Source organism: Myxine glutinosa, chromosome 6 (assembly GCF_964187855.1).
Source record: "Myxine glutinosa chromosome 6, kmMyxGlut1.1, whole genome shotgun sequence".
NCBI lineage: Eukaryota > Metazoa > Chordata > Myxini > Myxiniformes > Myxinidae > Myxine > Myxine glutinosa.
This window is the reverse complement of record NC_136266.1, coordinates 90,223,852-90,246,417: the sequence shown is the minus strand read 5'-3', so window position 1 is coordinate 90,246,417 and position 22,566 is coordinate 90,223,852. Positions and strand designations below refer to the sequence as shown.

Sequence of the window (22,566 nt, the reverse complement as noted above, 5' to 3'; positions counted from 1 at the left end):
GGTTCAAAACTCTGCCGCTCGTCTTGTCTATAAGGCGAAGAAGTCTGACCATGTTACTCCACTTCTTGAATCTTTACACTGGCTGCCTGTCTCTGCTCGTGAGCAATACAAAATTTGCACACTATGTTATAAATCATTGTGTGGAACGGGACCTCACTATCTCTCCGATTTGCTCACTCTCTATGAACCTCGGCGGCGGCTTCGTTCAAGCGACGAATCTATGACCTTAGAGCCGCCGCGCACCAGCACCAAGTCGTTTGGTGAGAAATCCTTTTCCTTTGCTGCACCTCTGCTCTGGAATGACTTGCCTTCCTCTGTTCGACATGTCGACTCTCTTCCTGCCTTTAAAACCTCCCTCAAAACCTATCTGTTTCACAAGTCTTTCAAAGTCTAAGTCCTGCTTTCCCTTTGGTTTGACGTGGGACAGAGATCGAGAGTATGTCTGTGTACATGTGCGGGGGAGGGAGGGGAGGAGGAGGGGGAGTACACATCTGTGGGTTTTGAATGGGGAGGGAGAGGAATAGGGCAAGAGTGAAGGTGTGTCTGTGTGTGTGTATGTTTGTGTGTGTGTGTGCGGTGTGTGTGCGTTCGCATGATAATGTAAAGCGCCATGAGGGTCGTTTACTCTGCTTGATGGGGCTATATAAGACTCCTTTATTATTATTATTATTATTATTATTATTATTATTGTCGACGAGTCGCGAGCAGATATCGGGTGTAGACCACACTCCGAGTTTTGATGTAAATACGTTTCATTTCTTCCACGGCAGTATCGTACGTTCCGCACTGAGAAATGGACGTGTACACAGTATGGTTCACTTTGGAGTGCAGCACCGCCAGCTTCGTGACATCGGTGAGTCCGTCCTGTGCGTCCATGTGACTGGTCAGTAGCTTCAGCCAGTGCAGCAGTTGTGCAGACGCGTCCGGCGCTTGGGGGTCCGCGCCAAAGATTGGAACTTGTATCAGCTTATGAGCCATGTTGTTCTCGTTCAAGACGAAAAGAGGATTCCAAATTAATTGTTGTAAAAATCAGATCTACAACATTGTCCCAATAGTAGGTTTAATTCTGAATCGATCTCGAGAAACACCTGCATGAATTCAACAAGCATCATATCAGTATGCCGTAATCATAAGAGTAAAGATGGATTTGCAATTAGTGCAAGCAAGCCTGGATCATCTAGTAATACATACCATCTGAGTATGCACAACACACAGAATAAATGTCACAGGAATGCTCGGAGCGCTGTCCGTCCGAGTTCTTATGGGAGCCTCTCAGTGGTCAGAGGGAGCAGAGCACCTGGGTTCCACTTAGACACAATTTCATTACAGCCAACTTGTTCAGGCCAGGCCACCCCAGCAAGTTCAGCCCGAGAGCAGACCGCAAGATGCTGAAAGAAGTCTCTAAGAACCCCAGGATGTCATCACGGGACCTACAGGTAGCTCTTGCCACTGTTGGTGTCAAAGTGCACGAGTCTACCATTTTTTCTTTTTTTTGTATACTGAATCGAGGCTCGTGAAAGAGCTGACATTTACTTCACAAACAAATCAACCAGACAAACAAAATATATAAAAAGAGGGAGCGGAAGACAAGAGAAGGGGAAGCACACAAACACTTGAGAGCACACAACATTTAAGAGCAGGGAGATGTGTGGGAGGGAGAGGGCTTGGGGGGAGGAGGCGTGGGAAGGGGGGGGGGGGGTGGGAGAAGTATAAAACACAAGGACACCAAGGACTTCCAGGACAGAAGTTGGTATTTCACAAAAGTGGATTTGGGGTGAAATTAGCGGGGATAGAAAAGATCAAGGTTTTGGATGGGGGAAGATAAGAGATGGTGGTGAACAGCTGTTTTAAAGACCTGGAGGGTGGAGTGGGATTGAAGAGAGTGAGGGAGTTTGTTCCAGAGGTGGGAGAAAAGAGGAATGAAGGAGTGAAGGTGAGCAGAGAGTCTTGATTTTGGCAGTTTAACCATAAGAGGGTTGCAGGCAGATCTTGTGCGACCTGTAGGAATATTTGCGGGACAGAGCCCAGAGAGAGCTGGGGGGGCAAGGCGAGAGAGGAGTCGGTAGAAGACGGAAAGACCACCAACCTGCCTGCGGCGAGTGAGTGAGAGGCCCTTGGAGTTAGCTTCATCGCGGGAGATTCCAATGATTCTGAATGCTTTGGTTTCAACAGCGTGAAGGCGAGCTAGGTGTGAGGCAGGAGCACCAGCCCAGAGGGGAGAGCAGTATTCCATTGAGCTGCGGATGAAAGCCTTGTATGTGGTGAGGAGCTCAGGTGTGCCAAGGAAGGACTTCGCACGACAGAGGATGCCCAGTCGGCGACTGGCTTTGGAGGCCAGATTTGAAATGTGGTTTTCCCAGGAAAGATCATGGCAGATTGTGAGACCCAAAAGCTTGAGTGACAGAACTTCTTGGAGAGGATTATTCAGAAAGTGGATGGGAGGGTTGTCCAGTCGGTCTTTTCGGAGAGACATCGTAAGAGTGTGAGATTTGTCAGGATTGAAAGACATGTTCCACTTGTTTGCCCACTCTGTGATTTTGTCCAGGTCTGCAGAGAATGAGGAGGCTGCAGACTGCTGATCTGAGGGATGAAGAATGGAGCGACAGAGAGTAGAGTCATCAGCAAAGAGATAGAGAGGATTTTCAAGAGAGTCAGAGAGATCATTGATGAAGACCAGAAAAAGCACAGGGCCCAGAACACTGCCTTGGGGAACTCCAGCCTAAACAGGAAGAGGAGATGAGAGAAACCCATTCAGGGCCACGCGTTGACTACGACTAGAGAGGAAGTCCGCCAGCCATGCGTGGAGATTTCCATGGATACCAAAAGAGGAGAGTTTGGTGAGCAGAGCGGGGTGCCAGACCGTATCGAAGGCACGTGATATGTCAAGGGAGACAGCTCTAATTTCCTGTTTGGCATTGAGGACCTCCATCCATTGTTGAGAAAGCAGAAGCAGCATGTCCAGAGTAGAGTGACCAGGTCTGAAACCAAATTGATGATCAGAGATCAAGCCATTGGAGAAGAGGAAAGATTTCATATCTGAAGCAATGATGGATTCCATGACTTTGCTGATAATTGGGAGAAGGCTGATTGGTCTGTAGTTGCTGGGATCTGTTTTTGCCCCTTTTTTGTGCAAAGCGGTCATGTTGGCAGATTTCCAAGCAGATGGCAGATGACCTTGAGCAAAAGAGAGGGTGAAGAGAACAGAGAGAGGGAGTGAAAGAGCGGAAGAACAGGATTTTAGGACCCGTGGGCTGATGCCGCCAGGTCCAGTTGCAGAATCAGAGTCGAGGGTTGACAGAAACTTTTCCACCTTGTCAGGTGTTAGAAAGAGGCTGCTTAAATTTGATCTACATGGGAGGTGTGCCAGGAGGAAACCTATGCTGTCCAGAAAGAACATCAGGGCAAGACTAAAGTTTGCCAATGAACACTTCGGCAAAGACCAGCGCTTCTGGAACAATGTGCTCTGGACAGATGAGTCAAAGGTAGAGCTATTTGGCCACAGTACCAGAAGACATGTTTGGCAAAAACCAAAGGCATTTGACCACAAGAACCTGATACCAAGAACCTGAATTATATATATATATATTGTTGCGGATTTCGAGCCCGTCGACGAACTAAGGGGGAGTTGAGCCCTTTTCCCCCTCGAGCTTTGAGTCCACGAGGCCGCTACCCACTTTACACTCATGGGGACGGATTGCGGAGCAATTCCAGCCACCAAACCCGCAGCGAGCGCATGGAAGGCGTGGAAGGCGCCATTTCCCACACTGTGGTGCCCTCCTAAATTTGGGTCTTACCCAACAAATTTTCTACTCGTGCCCTCGCACAATTTCGGGGCTGGGTCATGTGGCTCCACCAGCAGGTCTACCTACCTGCGCACCTCCGTCCACTGGAGCCGCCTCCCGAGCTTGCCTGCTCTTCACAACTACACTAACCGGGGAAGGCCCTCCCTGGCACTTACCCCCTCGATACCCACCTAGGCATTGGGCAACCCGGGTCCTTCCCATGGATCCTCGGGCCCCACTCACACTCTAACCTAACCGGCTCCCAGAGCCTACCTGCGGCCTTACCTGGCCGACAGACTACCAGTGACCGAGTGCCCCAATAACCATACTCACGAATTAAGCCACATGCCTAGCCATTCCACCATCTCCTGCACCTCACAAAACACTACTTTCCACTACCCGCACCACAGGTGTCAATATCCATTCAATTTACCTATGCCCTCTACCTGGGTTTTAACTACCCCCCCCCCCGGGCTTTCGCGAATGGGTTCCACTCCCCTCCCCCCCCCCCCCCCATTCAATCCTTCGCACCATGCATTCCACACCAAGCATTCCACAACTTTTATTCTCACACCATTTATCTTGCACACCACTACTTTCACACACCATTACACAATTATATTTATCTCACTCAAAATTCCTCAAACACACAGCATTATCTACCTAACTAATTTCCCCTAAAACTCGTGCTTCCCTCGTCGTCCCTTTACACTATGCACACCCTTTGTTAACAACCACCTAAACTCTCTACGTCCCCTCTACAGTTCAGGTGTCACTACTTAATTCTCAGTCCCTATGGTCTTCTAAATCCCTATCATTATCCTAGCCCTCCCTCGGCTAGCTTCGGTGCCCCATGGAGGCAACCATTGCTGGCCCCTCCATGTGCCTAACACTGCCATCCCCCTAAACGAATGCTCATGGGCCCCACCGTGGGAGGAATGGTTGCACTACCATTCCCCCATGCGGGGTACACTACTCTCCCAGTCCTCTAAAATATGAGCCCCTCCATGTGGAGGGACCTTGTCACGGCTCGGCCTCGAAGGGCCGAGCGATCCATGCGGGTGGTTGGTCGCCTGTATGGGGTGTCCGTCCGGCATTGACGATCCAAGGGGGGAGGGATTGATGGGCCCAGGTGCTGGGCTCCATCCCTGCGCGGGGCCCTTCGGTGCCACGTACGATGACCCAACTGGCCACGATCAGAGCACCTCACCCGACAAGGTGCGTGGCTCCGAAAATCCACATTTCCCCTCGTACCCGGCCGACCGCCCTTGCCGCCATACGGTGCCAACCATACAGTGCGGTTGCGGGTCCTTGTGAGACCAACGCAGCACCGATTCCTTCCGGTCCCCGCGGCACACAACTCACCGGGGGCTCGCGTATGCTACTCCTCCCGCTAAGCTCTACCCTGGTCGGTGTCGATGCCTGGGCCGCGTCCTCACAACTCGTGACCCACTCCACACACGCACACCCAGGCGTACACGCGTCCCCCACACATTCTGTTATCGCACACTCCAGTGCACACTCTCTTTCCACACACTCGGTCATCGCACACACTGGTGCACACTCTTCATTTACACACTCAGTCATCGCACATGCCGGTGCACACTCTCTTTCCGCACTCTCCGGTGTGCACCCTTTCTCCGTGCACTCCGGTGCACATTCTCGCTCCTCACACTCCGGTGCACACTCTCGCTCCTCACAATCTGGTGTGCACTCCCGCTCCTCACACTCTGGTGCGCACTCCCGCTCCTCGCACTCTGGTGCGCACTCCCGCTCCTCGCACTCTGGTATGCACTCTCTCTCACACTCCGTACCACTACCACTCGCACACCGCACAATGGGCCCTTCTCGAACGCACGGGTCTCGCCCGATCCCCAAGCTCGCCGAGCACCCGTCCGCACCAAACACATTTCTGCCATTACGACTCACCTTGGGGCTCTCCTTCCCCTGCTTCTCCGCCAGCACCTGCAAACGTTTTATTGGGTTAGCAAGCACGGCATCACGGTGCGAACACGAACTTTGCACATGTTCTATCACCTCCTCCCGTGATTCATTCCCCGTCTCTCCCATCTCTTCAACCCCATTTATTTCTACCTTTTCCTCCTTTATTTCCCGGTGCGTCTTCGAAATCTCCCCTTCTACGCGTTCCTCACACCGTGTCACGTAGTCGCGTACCACTGCTGCCTCTTCGCTCTGCTTACGCTCACTGTCCTTCCCCATTTTTTAAATCATGGTGTCCATCTGATCAAGCATCTTTTTCCTGTGATACTTTGATTCTTCCCTCCTGGTGTCCATCCGATTAAACATTTCACCGAAGATTTCCCTGAGTTGCACCATAAATGGGCACATATCCATCGGCACCGCGGGCTCGGCTCTCGCCGCCACGTGCGAGGCGCCGCCATTTTCTTTACCTACTGCCGCACCCTCTTCAGCTTCCCCTACTACCAACTCTTCCCGCTGGTCCTGTGTCATTAATTCTTCTTCATTTCTTACTCCCACCGGCACTCGGTCGCCTTGGCCAGCCATTGCATGAACTCAAATGAATTTGGTTTTTAAAACTAAATTTCGTACGCTCGTAATTTTGAGTACGTGAAGCGCACTCCAGGTCCAAATATCCCACTCCCGGACACCAATTTGTTGGTGTCCAATTTTTTTGTCAGGGTTCAAATCCCACTACTGACTACCAATTTGTTGCGGATCTCGAGCCCGTCGACGTACTAAGGGGGAGTTGAGCCCTTTTCCCCTTCTAGCTTTGAGTCCATGAGGCCGCTACCCACTTTACACTCATGGGGGCGGATTGCGGAGCAATTCCAGCCGCCAAACCCGCAGCGAGCGCGTGGAAGGGTTTCCGGTCAATAACCCGCGTACCTTCGATATACACGCCGCCACGAGGACGGGGGCTGAACCTCACACGAGTCACGCTGGTCTGATATGCCTGAGCGGTTGGCGTGTCATGTGACTCGTGCCGTTAGTTACTAGGAACCCGATCGAGCGGTTTTATCTCGTGCAATGTGAGGCCAATGGTGAAAAGACGTAAACGGCCAAGTTGGAATCAAAACACAGGTTTATTCACAAATGTACAATGGCTGGAGAGAAGAGACACAGGAGAGAAGCTTAACCATTCTTAGTTAATGCCCAGACAAAGGCCCTCTGATACACGCGGGGAGAAGGGAGGAAGAAGAGGACACGCTCAAAGCACGGCTGCTTGGTGCAGCTCGCCCCGGATGGCTCGTTGGGCGTGTCCCTCGAGGATGTTCGCGGCAAGGACGTCGGCCTCCAGTCATGCACGTACGGGAATCTCCGCAACGTGTCCCGATGTCGGTGAGGCAAAAGCGCACGTGCAGGGAGCCCAGGCAGGGAGATCGTTAGAGCATAGGGCCACGGGAGAGATCATCCTGCGAGAGCATTTATCTCAAGAGAGCGAGGGCAAAAGAGAGAGAAAGCCAGGGAGAACAGAGCAGCAGAGAGCGTTTCTCGTTCAGAGTCCTGGGCTAGAGAGAGAGAGTCCGGGGATCCGGGCCGGGTTTTATAGCCCCCCCCCCCCCCCCCAGAGTCCCACCAGAATGTTCCAAGGGCCTTCACTGGCCGTTGTTGCTGGCCACTCCCCTTTAGCTCCCATTGGCTGCCGTTGTTGGCCACTCCCCTTTAGCTCCCATTGCTGCTTACCAGCCACTCCCTCCGGCTCCTCCCTCGGGCCTCCTTGACTTGTCGTAGGCCCAGCACATGGCATTCCAGGCCCAATGAGGCCTACCCTTACTTACCTGTATCAATGCATACTAACACTGGGAAGGAGGCTATACTTAACATTTAATAAGAAATAACTGGCTAAAGCGAGGCTACATGTTGTGGTGCAACTAACTAAAAGGAGGGTTGCCTTTATTCTCAAAACCACAACAATATATATATATATATATATATATATATATATATATATATATATATATATATATATATATATATATATATATATATATATATATATATATATATATATATAATACAGTATATATAATACAGTATATATAATACAGTATATATAATACAGTATATATAATACAGTATATATAATACAGTATATATAATACAGTATATATATATATTGTTACGGTTTTTAGAACCTTCATTAGTAAATTTTAGTAAATGTTTCCCTTATAAATGTTCCCCTGTAAAGATTCCCATCAATTGGCTTGTTAAAGATCGCACCCTAGTTAGTCCATGAACAACACGTAGCAAACCATAGGACCTCTCTGTAGTTATCTCATTATTATGTGTTTCAGTTAAGAACCTGTTCCCAATAGTTGAATCTGCGTTGCATTAATCAAATAAGATAGGTCCCTTTCAATTTCCCCAAATCGCCTCACCCACGCTTCAAAGTGACAGTCGGGCAGCGTTCGCTGCCCCTTGGTTTGGCTCGTTTGATTGCCCCAAGCCGCCATTAGCCATGCGGTCAAGCCGAGATAGAAGGGGGCGGAGCCACCAGAACAAGGTGTGGCACGTCAACTCGTCATCGGAGGTGGAGTCAGCAAGCCCTTACCGGCCAACCAGCACCGCGGTGAGCCAACCGGTAGGCGTGTTATCAGAGCCGGCGGCTTGATTTCCAACACAGCAATAAAAGCGGCTGCAAGGGACTGCTTTGCTTGGCCAGTTGAGTGAGAGGGTTCCGAAGAAGGAGAGAGAGAAGGTACGAGTTGGGTGAGAAGGTGCAACCTGAATAAGAGAGCCGGTGAGAAGGCATGAGAGACGAGCTGCGCGGAGCTGCTTCGGAAAGCCCCTACCGTGTGAAACCGAATACGTGGAGCTGCGTTGGCTGTTTGCTTCCAGCCCGGAGCATGGACCTGGAGCGGACCTCCTTGCTGTGCCTTCCCCCCGAACCTTCCAGCCCTGCTGTCCTGCACGGACCCTTCTCCTTCGTCCAGTGATTCCTGCCTGCTATTCCCTTGTCGTGTAAGTCTGTTGTCTGTCCTGTTTGTTGTCTGGGGTATAATATAAGACTGTTTTAAGGCTTGCCCTGTGTATCTGTTTTTTTCCTCCTTGTAAATGCCCTTCTTTCGTTTCCTCTTTTAGTATAGAAATAAACCTGTGTTCTTCCTTTACCCTTGTTGGTTCTTTGGCTTCCTCTCATCCGATCGCTTTAGTCCCTTCTTGCAATTGAGTACCTGTGGCACGATTCGGCCAATGCTCGGAATCGGGTTTAGTCTCTTGATAACGGCTCGAGCCGCAGATTGCTAAACCGCTCGGCAAATACCATCTTGTCCGTGGTTCGAGCGGTGCTTGTCTCCCTGTTTTGCGGAGGGATTGGTAAAGGTATTCGGGAGAACACCTTGACCAATAACCCTGATCAATTCCACCCTGCAAAAGAGCGTTACAAGTACCAGGATCAGAGACGGCCAGCTTAACAGGCCAAGGGGATTAACCCCCCCCCCCTTGCTAAGGGGAGTGCCGTCTCTGAGATCCATAACAATATATTGGCACTCTTGCACTTTTTTCAAATAATGCACCATTTCTTGCAGAAAATTGGTCAAATTAAAAAATATTTTGGTATCCACATACAGTATGTATTTCTTTGGTTTGCAGTCAAACAAAACAAAAAAAGCTGAAACAAACACTAAATCTTTACTTATCCCACACAGAAATCCTAAAATGGCCCGGATAATATTAATGGCACCTTTTAGAAGTTGTTAGAAATAATTAGATTTCAAGCAGGTGATTCGTTGTTTTGGAATTGAACTTGTTTTGTTGTTTTGGAAAAACTCCTTTACTTTGGAAGTGAACTCACCTATGGTGAGTTGCGGGAGCCTGCAATATGAAAATCACTCATTCAACCAGTTTGAATGGAGAAAAGGAGTCATTCTGATGTTTTGTGTCACTGTGTGTAACGCAATGAGCGTGGAGAAAAGAAAGAAAACCAGAGAATTGTCTGAGGAGGTCAGACACAAGATTGTAGCCAAGCATGGACAATCTCAAGGCTACAAGTCCATCTCCACAGACCTTGATGTTTGTAAGTCCACTGTTCGCAATGCTATCAGGAAGTTTAAGGCCCATGGCACTGTAGCCAACCTCCCTGGACGTGGCCGCAAGAGAAAACATGATCGAAGATTGCAGCACAGGATTGTTCGAATGATGGAGAAGGCACCTCGATCAACTGCCAAACAGATTCAAGCTGACCTTCAGATACAAGGTATGACAGTTTCAACTTGCACCATATGTCGCCAACTCAATGAAGGGGGGTTCTGTGGTAGGAGACCCAGGAGAACCCCACTGCTGAGAGAGAGAGAGACATAGGAAAGCCCGACTGGAGTTTGCCAAAACACACCTGAACAATCCATAATCCTTCTGGGAGAATGTCATGTGGACAGATGAGACCAAATTAGAGCTTTTTTGGTAAAGCACATCATCTCTATGTTTACAGAAAATAAAATGAAGCCTTCCAAGAAGAGAACAGCTTCCCTACAGTCGAATATGGAGGAGGTTCAATGATGTTTTGGGCTTGCTGTGCTGCCTCTGGCACTGGGTGCTTTGAATGTGTACATGGCATCATGAAATCAGGAGATTACCTAGGCATTTTCGAGCAAAAATCACCCAGGAATGGTTCAAGACAAAACACTGGACTGTTCTGAAGTGTCCAGCAATGAGTCCAGATCTCAATCCCATTGAACACCTGTGGGAAAATCTGAAAACGGCAGTTGGGAGAAGGCATCCTTGAAATCTGGGACAACTGGAGCAGTTTGCACAAGAGGAGTGGGCCAAACTGCCACCAGTAGAGGGGTGTAGGAAGTTCATTTATGGCTAGAGGAAGCGCTTAACTGCAGCTATTTTGTCCAAAGTCTGTGCTACCAAATATTAAGTCGAGGGCGTCAATAATTTTGTCAATGCCATTTATTTTTATTTTCTGATTTAAAAGGATATATTAAGTTCTGAATCAAAAACAAAGGTTCTGTAATATTAACAGTGAAATAAAGAATTGCGGAGACCAAATACTTTTTGCAATTTCAACTTATTTTTCGAGAAAATTGTGCGTTATTTGAAAAAAGTGCAAAGGTGCCAATATTTTTGGCCACGACTGTATATATATATATATATATATATATATATATATATATATATATATATATATATATATATATATATATATATATATATATATATATATATGTATATATATATATATATATATCTATATATATATCTATATATATATATATATATATATATATATATATATATATATATATATATATATATATATATATATATATATTGTTGCGGATATGGGATTTGCATCCACCCATATCCGCTTGTAAATATTCCCCTATTTCCTCAATACTTCCCAACTATCCCCAATCCCCCATTCCCTAGTCCCATTTTCTGTAAACAACACTCTGTAGACCTGACCTCCCCCTATTTCCCCCATTAAATGTCGTGCCCAGGTTCACCGCATCTCATGTAAGACAACTATAGGACATCTTGCTAGTTATTCTTAGTCTATGTCAGTTAAGGACTCGTTTCCATTAATTCTGACCCTTCGTTGCACCAGAATGTGATTGTATGGCACCGTTAGGAAGTTTAGGACCTCCCAATACCTCCCCGCAGCTCTTCCTCACGGTTCAGCAACAACAACAACAACAACAGCAACGGCGGCGGCGTGCACAGGGAGTGCGCGTCCTCACTCCGGCTTGGTTGGTAGGGGGTGTTGGGAGGGCATGAGGCCTTCCCAACGAGCCGCCATCGAACATGTGCTCGACGGGGTTACCAAATAGGGGCTCCCTGTCAGCTCCTCGTCAAGGGCGGAGCCCGGTAACCCCCGCACCCAATGGAAGCAGCGGACCGGCCCCAGGGGGGCGGAGCCAACCAGTCGAGGGCGTGTCACTCCCCGCTGAGCATGCGCAGGAAGAGGGAGGTGACGTCAGATGCGCGCTGAGCTTGGAGCAAGCAAGACGTACCCTCCGAGCGCTGTGAGGCCTCCCCGCATCTCTGGACTGGACCGTGCTTTATCCTGTCCTCGAGCCAAGGTGCACCTTGTGCTATCGACTACCTGTCCCTTCCTGCCATCAATCCCAGTGTAAGTCAGCCTTGTTCCGTTTGTCTGTGGTCTGTCTGGGATAAGATAAGACTGTAATTAAGTGCCCATCTCTTCTGTGTCTATACCTCACTACCTTGTAATCTACCCCCTTTTCTCCACCACTGTAATTATACCCTCCTCCGGAGGTCTTGAGAACTGTACCCCTTGCGTCGTTTCATCTATCCCAGTCGTTGTGTCCTTTCCATCATTGATTTAGCATAGCGTGATTTGGTCAACGTCTGGGTGGAATCGGGGTCTAGTCGGGGAATAACTGTTCGGTCGCGGTCATACCAACCGCTCGGTCAAAATAACATCTAAACCGCGTCCGTAACAATTGGTGTCGAGGAGTGAGATTCGAGGCCCGAACCAAATTTAAAAAAAAACATCTAGAAAAAAATTTGGTCAAAATTATAAAGTCACCGAAATTTGATTTTGTTTTACAAAAAAAACCCGAATTTTGAAAGTCGCGCTATGGCAGATCAAGACGGCTGGGTTACGGTAGAGGAGAGTGAGGCAGGGTCGATCCAGGACCAAATTGAGGGACATGAGGAGAGCGAAGCAGTGAGGGCGGCAGGTTCGCAAAATGGCGTCCTCGCGCACGAGGTTACGGGCGCGCAAAATGGCACCTCGCAGATGGCTACGGCGGCCGCGCCCGCTGCACAAGTGGGAGGGATTGACATGCAGGCCCTCATTGCGCAGCTACAGGCAGCTGTACAGATGAGTATGGGGAGCCAAATTGAGCGACTGGGTGAGCGATTGGAGGGCCAAATGGGGGTAATGAGGGACGAAGCGAGGGGTACCGGTGAGGGATTAGACAAGAAATTTGAGGGATTAGACAAGAAATTTGAGGGATTAGACAAGAAATTTGAGGGATTAGACAAGAAATTTGAGGGGTTAGACAATGGGATAGAAGGGGTGAAACATGGGTTAACGGGGGTAGAAAACAGAATGGCCGCTCAAGAGAATCAAATGGAAGGGATGAAAAAGGGGTTAGAGGGGTTAGAAACTAGTATGGAAGGCAAATTGAGGGACATGAGGGACCAAGCGGAAAGGGAAGTTAAACAAATGGGGCAGCAGATAGAGGGGGTCAGAATGGGGGTAGAAACTAAATTGGATGCTCACAGGGAGGAAATGGAGCAGATGAGGGTGGCATCTGGGCAGGAGATGCAAGTGATGGGAGAAGAGATCAGAAGAGGTGTGAGTGAGGAGGTCGGAGGAGTGTGCGAGGAGGTGAGGCACTGTAAGGAGCGCATGGAGAAGGAGGTGAGAAAGGGGACTGTAAAATTGCAAGGTGGTATAGAGGAGTTGACGCTGGGAGTAGAACAACTGACAGTGGGACAAAAGGAGTTGGGGGAGCAGGTAAAGAAGAACACAGCGGTAATACAGGGTTTAAAATCGACACAGAAGGAGATGAAAAAGGACGTAGGGGTAATTAAAAAAGAGTGTCAGACGGTACATGAGGACCTGACGAGGAAAATGAACAAGGTGGTAGAGGTGATGGAGGTTAAAGAGCGGGAGGTGCGGGAGCACATAGAAAAAAATAAGGTGGAGTTAGAGGAAGAACTTAAGGGGGCGCACGAGGAGATGAAGGAGGTGAAGCAGAAATTAGACGAAGTGGAAGAAGGGGTGAGCGAAATTAAGAAGCGACGGAGAGAGGATAAGAAAGAGATCAAAGAGGAAGTGAAAGAATTGGTCCAAAGTCTGTGTTCGGATCGTGATGATGTGCTCATTAACCGGATGAGGGATTCGCAGGTGATGGAGGAGAAGCGAAGAGAAAGAGGACCCGGTGTAAGTGGTGACCAATATGGTCGTGCGTATGATGCACCAGGTGATTTAATGAGCTTGGGGGTCGAGATGGACCCGGGTGTTCGTGAGAGGCCGTTGGTGAAGTGTGCGACAGGTCTGGTGTGCGAAAAAGGAGGTGTGCGAGAAAGTCCGACTCTAGGGTGCATGAGGAAAGAGTGCGCTGGCAAAAGTAAGGAAGAGTGTACACCTGTGGTGAGTGTTACAGAGGGTGTAACGGGAGAGTGTGCGCGAGAAAGGTGTGTAACGGACGGGTGCATGAGGAAAGAGTGCGCTGTCGAGAGTAAGGGTGAGTGCGCTGTCAAGAGTGGAGGTGAGAGTAGTAAGAGTGACAAGGAGCATGAGTTGGTTGTGACAGGTGAGAAAGGAAGCACACCTGGAATGGTAGAGCGTGTGTGGGAATGTGGGAAGAGTGGACCCCTTTTCACGTGTGTGGGAATGCACGCTGGAATTGGTAGTGAGGCACGTGGTTGGGTGTGCGAGTGAGAGCACACCTGTGATCGTCACAGAGGAGGTGACCGAGGAGGGGGCGCGAAGAGGTGTGTTGGTGAGGTGTGCGAGCGACGAATGTGTGCCAAGGTGTTCGGTGGTCAGGTGTGCGACCAAGTCTGTGAGTGGAATGAGTGTACCTGGGTGTGTAAGAGAAGGTGCAATGACCAAGAGCAGGGAAATGGCTGGATGTATGAGCAAGAAAGGGGTAGCGTATGCGTGTAAGCATGCAGGTGAGGCATCGACGGTAACCGGGTTAGCGGTTAGAGCGACTTATAGCCGAATCGGGCCCTCGGTGCGTGCCGGGCTTTGCGTGCCGCGAGAACCAGCGGGGATCCGAGCCACGGCGGGTTCGAAAGGACCGCCGTACGCGATCCACGCTGGGCCTCGCTTTGAACGGCCGCGTCCATGCTCCACTAGGCGGAGCGGGCAGCCCGATAGGAAGGGTCGTCATGGCGACCACTTTTTGTTGAGGCATTCCGGCAGGTCGAGATCGGGCCATGGGATGGCTCCGTGCCGAGATGGTGCGTGGGACCTCGGCCTGGGTAAACCTCCTTCCCTGCACCGAATGCGGGACGTATCCAGCCGCTGGCACCAAAGAACCCGCATTCATGGCTTGGCTGTACGAAGCCGAGCTTTAGAAGTGAATTGGCGCACCGAGAGGCATTAGTAAGTAGACTGTAATGACGAGGATAGTGTTTTGGCCCCGAAATTAGAAAAACAAAATTTGATGATTGGCAAAGGATTGGCAGTAATGATTGGCAGATGATGGGTAGTGATTGGCAAATTTTTGATTTGTTGAAATTTGATGTGCAAACTTGGTAGTGGGAGATGCCCCATGTGGTGGGATGGCAACTCTGTCATCCCTCACAAAAAAGGGGGCAAATGCGCTATAGATTATGGGGTGTATGGCAGTGAAAACTAGCCCGGGTGGGTTAGGATATTGTGTGTAGGGATCTAGCGAAGATGACATTAGGTAACGTTAAGGTTAGTTAGTGACAAGGATACCTGTAGAGGGGACGCAGGTAGATTAGAGTGGATGATAATGACGAGGGAGCGCAATAGTTTAAAGGGACGACTGGGAAGCGCAAGTTTCAGAGGGGAGTAGTTAGATGAGATGATGCTGTGTGAGAACTGGACAGGTGCGTGGAGCAGTGTATGAGTAGTGAGTGTTGTGGATCAGCGCGAATGCGCTTGGGGGAGAGAAGGGTGCAGGCGGCACCAAGTATGAGAGCACAGGTGTGCAAGTGCAGGTGTGTGGAATATATGGAGCAGAGAATGAGTGGTGTGGAGAGAGTTGGAGTAAGTGGTACGGAGTGGTGTGCATGGTGCGAAGGTGTGGATGGGGGAAGAGTGGACCCCTTTTCACGAGTACCCGGGGAGGGTAGTTTAAAGAATAGTTAGAAGGTATAGGTAAATTGTGGTTGGATATTGGCATTTGTGGTGCGGTTGCAGAATGGTATTGTGGATGGGTGCATTGGTGTGGTGAAATTGGCTGGTCGTGTGGCCTGTTAGTATGAGTGTGAATGGTTGGGCACTCCGCCACTGTTAGATGTCGGCCAGGTGAGGCCGCAGGTGGGCTCTGGGAGCCGTTAGTGTCAGTGGGTGCCTGAGGATCCCGGGTATGGATCGGGCAGCCCGTGCCAGAGAGGGCACTGAGGGGGTGAGAGTGCGAGAGGGCCTTCTCCAGTTAGTTAGGTTAGGGTGAGGAGCAGGTGAGCTCGGTAGGCAACAACAGTGGTGGAGGTGTGCAGGTGGGCGGACCAGCTAGGAGCGTCACACGACCCAGCCACCGAAATTGTGCGGGGGCACCGAGTGATGAATCGGGGGAGTGAGACCCCAACTTGAGAAACACCACAGTTTGGTCAATGGGAATTGGTTTTTAGAACCCATAGTGTAAGTGGGCCAATGGTTTGGCAGGAGAAAGACCCCGGGTAATGTAAAGTTGTTAAAGTCATTTTGGAAATAGTTAGGATTGATGAACCTGTCGCACCATACGCAGCCACTTACGTGAGGTGGTGATGATGACTCCACACCTGTGTTCCTTTGTTCTGTGTTGCAGGAAAGGAGAATTGCTGTGTGGATTTGTGAGACGCATCACGACGTGGATGAGACATTGGGGTGATTCCATCTCTCCCTCCTTAGGAGGGACTGATGATGAATTGGTGATGGCAAATTTTGATGTTGAGTTGGAGATGGCAAATTTTGATGAGAGTTGGAAATGGCAAATTTGATTGGTGAGGAGGGAGAGAAGACGAATTTGGTTTATGGGAGGAACGGGGAAGACAGTAGGGACGTTTGTTGATGTGTAAAGTAGATGTTTATGGGTAGTGTTGTGTTTTGTGGATACAGTAAGGGGTAAGGGAGGGGCAATGTAGGTTACCTGGTTGGGGGGGGGGGGGCGTACGGTAGGAACGTACCTGTCTCACCTGGTTCCCATGTGCCCCCAGTGTGCATTACCTTGAATTGCGTGCACTTTTGCGCCCTTACCACCTTACTCACTTGTCTTCTTTTGTCTCCCACCTCCGAGGATCTGGCTTTGGGGCAGAGAGAGAGGAGAGAGAGGTGTGGCTCCGCAGTTGTGGGCCTGTACTTCCGCTGCTTGCTGCCTGGATCGATACACCATATGGACCGCAATTTTTGTGGCCGCCCACAATGGACCGCAGTTCTTTTGCGGTCAAGAACCACCCGTGGATGGACCTCTGGGTCAACGTGGCACCTATGCCATACAGGTGAACCACTTTTAGTTGGCCCCCTGACGGCCACAATTAAGAAATGGATGCGGTTGGCGCCTTTCTTTATTTCTAAAGAAGCCAGAAGGCCAAGTGCACTCCAAGAAGGCAAGACCAGCGGCAGAACATCGGCCGGCTGCGACACCACCGGTGACCATGGACACTTAATTGTGCATTTTTATGAACACTTTATTGGTGCACCGGATGGTGCTGACTGTGCGTAATGGGGTGGTGCTTTTGGTGCTTGGACGGGGTGCTCTGCACATTATTAAAGGCCCGTAGGGCCACAGGGCACTCGTGGGTTGGTGTATCGATGCTGGCATGCGTGCTCTCCCTATGCATAACATCTGCATGTGTTCCTCAAAGAACAGGTCCTGGATCGTAGTGTAAATATCAGTGTTGTATAAATAAGGCTCCCTACCGGCTGTATGTTTAGTTTGAGGATGCTTTCCACGATTCGGTTATCCTGTGGGTGTGTTTCTGTTAGGAGAAGGGTGCAACGTCACAGGGGGACATATTTACTCATTTGTGCACATCTGTAAAACTGTCGCACTCAGGGTTGAGTTAATAGTAGAGGGAACTACATCTGAGTGCCACACTAAAGTAGGTAAAAATTTATCGGGTTGGGACGCCCCGAGGTAGAGAAGGGTGCAATGTTGCGGATATGGGATTTGCATCCACTTCATATCGCTTGTAAATATTCCCCTATTTCCTCAATACTTCCCAACTATCCCAATCCCCCATTCTCTAGTCCCATTTTCTGTAAACAACACTCTGTAGACCCGACCTCCCCCTATTTCCCCATTAAATGTCGTGCCCAGGTTCACCGCATCTCATGTAAGACAACTATAGGACATCTTGCTAGTTATTCTTAGTCTATGTCAGTTAAGGACTCGTTTCCATTAATTCTGACCCTTCGTTGCACCAGAATGTGATTGTATGGCACCGTTAGGAAGTTTAGGACCTCCCAATACCTCCCCGCAGCTCTTCCTCACGGTTCAGCAACAACAAAAACAACAACAGCAACGGCAGCGGCGTACACAGGGAGTGCACGTCCTCACTTCGGCTTGGTTGGTAGGGGGTGTTGGGAGGGCATGAGACCTTCCCAACGAGCCGCCATCGAACATGTGCTTGACGGGGTTACCAAATAGGGGCTCCCTGTCAGCTCCTCGTCAAGGGCGGAGCCCGGTAACCCCCGCACCCAATGGAAGCGGCGGACCGGCCCCAGGGGGGCGGAGCCAACCAGCCGAGGGCATGTCACTCCCCACTGAGCATGCGCAGGAAGAGGGAGGTGACGTCAGATGCGCGCTGAGCTTGGAGCAAGCAAGACGTACCCTCCGAGCGCTGTGAGGCCTCCCCGCATCTCTGGACTGGACCGTGCTTTATCCTGTCCCCGAGCCAAGGTGCACCTTGTGCTATCGACTACCTGTCCCTTCCTGCCATCAATCCCAGTGTAAGTCAGCCTTGTTCCGTTTGTCTGTGGTCTGTCTGGGATAAGATAAGACTGTAATTAAGTGCCCACCTCTTCTGTGTCTTTACCTCACTACCTTGTAATCTACCCCCTTTTCTCCACCACTGTAATTATACCCTGCTCCGGAGGTCTTGAGAACTGTACCCCTTGCGTCGTTTCATCTATCCCAGTCGTTGTGTCCTTTCCATCATTGATTTAGCATAGCGCGATTTGGTCAACGTCTGGGTGGAATCGGGGTCTAGTCGGGGAATAACTGTTCGGTCGCGGTCATACCAACTGCTCGGTCAAAATAACATCTAAACCGCGTCCGTAACAATATATATATATATATATATATATATATATATATATATATATATATATATATATATATATATATATATATATTGGAGAGGATATACGCACTGCCTCCAGAAAGTATTCACACCGCTTGACTTTTTCACTTTTGTTGTGTTACAGCCTGAATTTAAAATTGATTAAATGGAGATTTTTTGTCACTGATCGACACATAATATCCCATAATGTCAAAGTGGATTTTTATATAATTTTCTATATCATAAAATGTAACAAAACTCAAGATTTGAAGCTGTAATCGCTGTCAAAGGCACTTTGAACCTATCTACTCAGCAACCTCTTCTACTCGGCTGATTGGTCTGAAACTTGACACATGAATTCAAGACAAGTAGCCCGCACATTAGCTCAGGCTTCTATTTTTCGATTTTGGATCATGGTAGCTCCCACCGGCGGGGGCAACCCCCAAACTTTGGATTCCTATTCGTCCCTTATTTATCAACCCATTGCTCTGAAACCTGATACAGCCCTTCTACTCGATGGCCCACAGGATCGCTCTGTCATATATTTTTCGATTTCGGTCAGGAGCCTGCCCAGGTGGTCGGGCAGTTCCCGGGGGGAGTGGGGGAGGGAAGGGGGAGGCTTCCCCTAATCAGCTGAGGTCTGAAGTACAACCTCAAGAGATGACTCAGCACAATGCACACTCGGGGCTATTTATTGTTTACGACTTTAAAAGTGTGAAACTTATATGTTCATATTGAACAAGTACTGATTATGATCAAATGTGCCACTTTATCTGCAAGAAGGTTCTTCTTCTTCTTTCTGTGAAGTAAAGTGATGAAGTTAATAATAATTGGTAATTGTTAAATATGAACATAAAAGGTGCACCCCTGTAAAGTTTTTAAAATGAAGGCAAGGTCAACTTTATTGTAAGTTTGTGCTTTTTAAAAAGATATATCTCGAGTCGGCTGAACTTTCCTTCTCAATACATGGGAATAACTTTGCTGTTTCTATTTTATTCTGTGAATCATTGATTGGTAAAAAGATAGAGGATGCTGAAATGCATGAAGAATGTATGATTATAGAGAATGTGTTTACGATCCACATTCCATGGCCCATGCTTCACCGAGTGAGTAAATAATGTGCCCCTACTTCCAATGCGCCCCTTCGCACAACCAAAATCCACACACTACCATCCCAATTCCCACAAAACAAAACAACACATTAAATGCCATTAATTAATGTCAGTTGCCAACACATTAAGGTCACATTTGCCACCCATATGCATTTGCTTTATAATCGTCAAAATTTACATACAAACGAAAATCTTTCATGAGCATGAAAATCCACATCTAGATCTTCACCAAAATCGAAACATTTCTTCCTTGTCACACACCAAACATGCCCACAAAGTTTCGTCCGAATCCGTCCATAACCTTTTGAGATATGCTGCTCACAGACACAGAACCAAACAGGTGTGAAAACATAACCCGTATCCACCTTCAGTGATAATAATGATCATGTGCAGAAGATTTGTCATGTCAAAAGATTTGTCATGACATGCAGAAGATTTATCATGATGTGCAGAAGATTTGTCATAATGTGCAGAAGATTTATCATGATGTGCAGAAGATTTGTCATGACTTGAGAAGAGTTATCATGTGTAGAAGATTTATCATGATGTGCAGAAGATTTATCATGTGCAGAAGATTTGTCATGTGCGGAAGATTTATCATGTGCTGAAGGTTTATCATGTGCTGAAGATTTATCATGTGCAGAAGATTTATCATGATGTGCAGAAGATTTATCATGATGTGCAGAAGATTTATCAAGACGTGAGAAGATTTATCATGTGCAGAAGATTTATCATGTGCAGAAGATTTATCATGTGCAGAAGATTTGTCATGTGCGGAAGATTTATCATGTGCTGAAGGTTTATCATGTGCTGAAGATTTATCATGTGCAGAAGATTTATCATGATGTGCAGAAGATTTATCATGATGTGCAGAAGATTTATCAAGACGTGAGAAGATTTATCATGTGCAGAAGATTTATCATGTGCAGAAGATTTATCATGTGCAGAAGATTTGTCATGTGCGGAAGATTTATCATGTGCTGAAGGTTTATCATGTGCTGAAGATTTATCATGTGCAGAAGATTTATCATGATGTGCAGAAGATTTATCATGATGTGCAGAAGATTTATCAAGACGTGAGAAGATTTATCATGTGCAGAAGATTTATCATGATGTGCAATATATTTCGCATGTGCAGAAGATTTATCATGTTGTGCAGAACATTTTTCATGATGTGTAGAAGATTTATCATGTTGTGCAGAAGATTTATCATTATGTGCAGAAGATTTATCATGATGCGCAGAAGATTTATCATGACTTGAGAAGAGTTATCAGGTGTAGAAGATTTATCATGATGTGCAGAAGATTTATCATGACTTGAGAAGAGTTATCATGTGTAGAAGATTTATCATGATGTGCAGAAGATTTAACATGTGCAGAAGATCTGTCATGTGCGGAAGATTTATCATGTGCTGAAGATTTATCATGTGCTGAAGATTTATCATGTGCAGAAGATTTATCATGATGTGCAGAAGATTTATCATGTGCAGAAGCAATGCCATTCTCAAATTGAAAATGAAAATATTTGGCTTTGTTTGGAGTGTTAGACAAAAACAAAGTAATATATAATCAGCACAAATATTCTTTGCAACTCAATCCGCGCTTTCCTGATTCTACAGAGGATTTGAACGCGAATGGAATAACAACCAACAGAGGTCCAAACGATAAATAAATAAATAAATAAATAAATAACTTGCTCAATTCATTTACCTCTTTCCGACGACCCTCGGAGAAGTTTGCCACACACTCGATTATCTTAGCCATGTTAGATCTGTAGCCACTGGTGATGACAGGGTAAAGCAATATTATTTAATTCAACAACTTATTTTGGGGAGAGTCGAGTGTTGACTCCACCTCCGACATGACATCATCACGCTTAACTTCAGAGTTTTTTTGTTTTTCTTGTTTTTTTTGTATACTGAATCGAGGCTCGTGAAAGAGCTGACTCTCACTTGAGGACAATTATTATTACAGTATAAATACCGTTTTAACTGACCGTAAAATAACTGTATGGAGACTAAGGGGACCAAACATTTTTTTATTGGGGAAGCACCTATAACCGATTTAACAAGCTATAACCAATTTAACATGCTATAACTGATTGAACAAGCTACAACTGATTTAACATGGTATAACTGATTTAACATATGCTATAACCGATTTAACAAGCTATAACCAATTTAACATGGTATAACTGATTGAACAAGCTACAACTGTTTAACATGGTATAACCGATTTAACAAGCTATAACCGATTTAACATATGCTATAACCGATTTAACATATACTATAACCGATTTAACAAGCTATAACCTATTTAACACCCTATAAACAATTCAACAAGTTATGACCGATTTAACATGGTATAACCAATTTAACATATGCTATAACCGATTTAACAAACTATAACATATTTAACAAGCTATAACCAATTCTACAAGTTATTACCGATTTAACAATCTATAACCGATTTAATAAGATTTAACCAATTTAACAAGCTATAACCAATTTTAAAGGTATAACTGATTTAACAAGCTATAACCTATTTAACACCCTATACACAATTCAACAAGCTATTACCGATTTAACAATCTATAACCGATTTAATAAGATATAACCAATTTAACAAGCTATAACCAATTTTAAAGGTATAACTGATTTAACAAGCTATAAAAGATTTAACAAGCTACAACCACTTTCATTAGATTTAACCAATTTAACAAGCTATAACCAATTTAACAAGCGATAACCAATTTTAAAGGTATAACAGATTTAACAAGCTATAACCAATTTACCAAGCTATAA

At 47.2% G+C, this 22,566-nt stretch overlaps 1 protein-coding gene across 3 annotated transcripts in view; it reads right to left on the bottom strand.

Moving 5' to 3' along the window:
• Nucleotides 1–22,566, bottom strand: part of FTCD (formimidoyltransferase cyclodeaminase) — a 73,677-nt gene that overhangs the window by 38,348 nt on the left and 12,763 nt on the right. Inside the window, exon 1 of one of the 3 annotated variants that reach the window (XR_010984996.2) lies at nt 21,473–21,593. The exons of 1 other annotated variant lie outside the window; for it this stretch is intronic. Coding sequence is in view for 1 of the 2 variants with exons in the window: in XM_068120647.2 (XP_067976748.2) it covers nt 21,473–21,526 (54 nt within the window). In the remaining variant the exon portion in view is untranslated. Of the gene's footprint in view, nt 1–21,472; nt 21,626–22,566 lie in introns of those variants that run through there. One more of the 3 variants, XM_068120647.2, reaches the window with a different exon arrangement.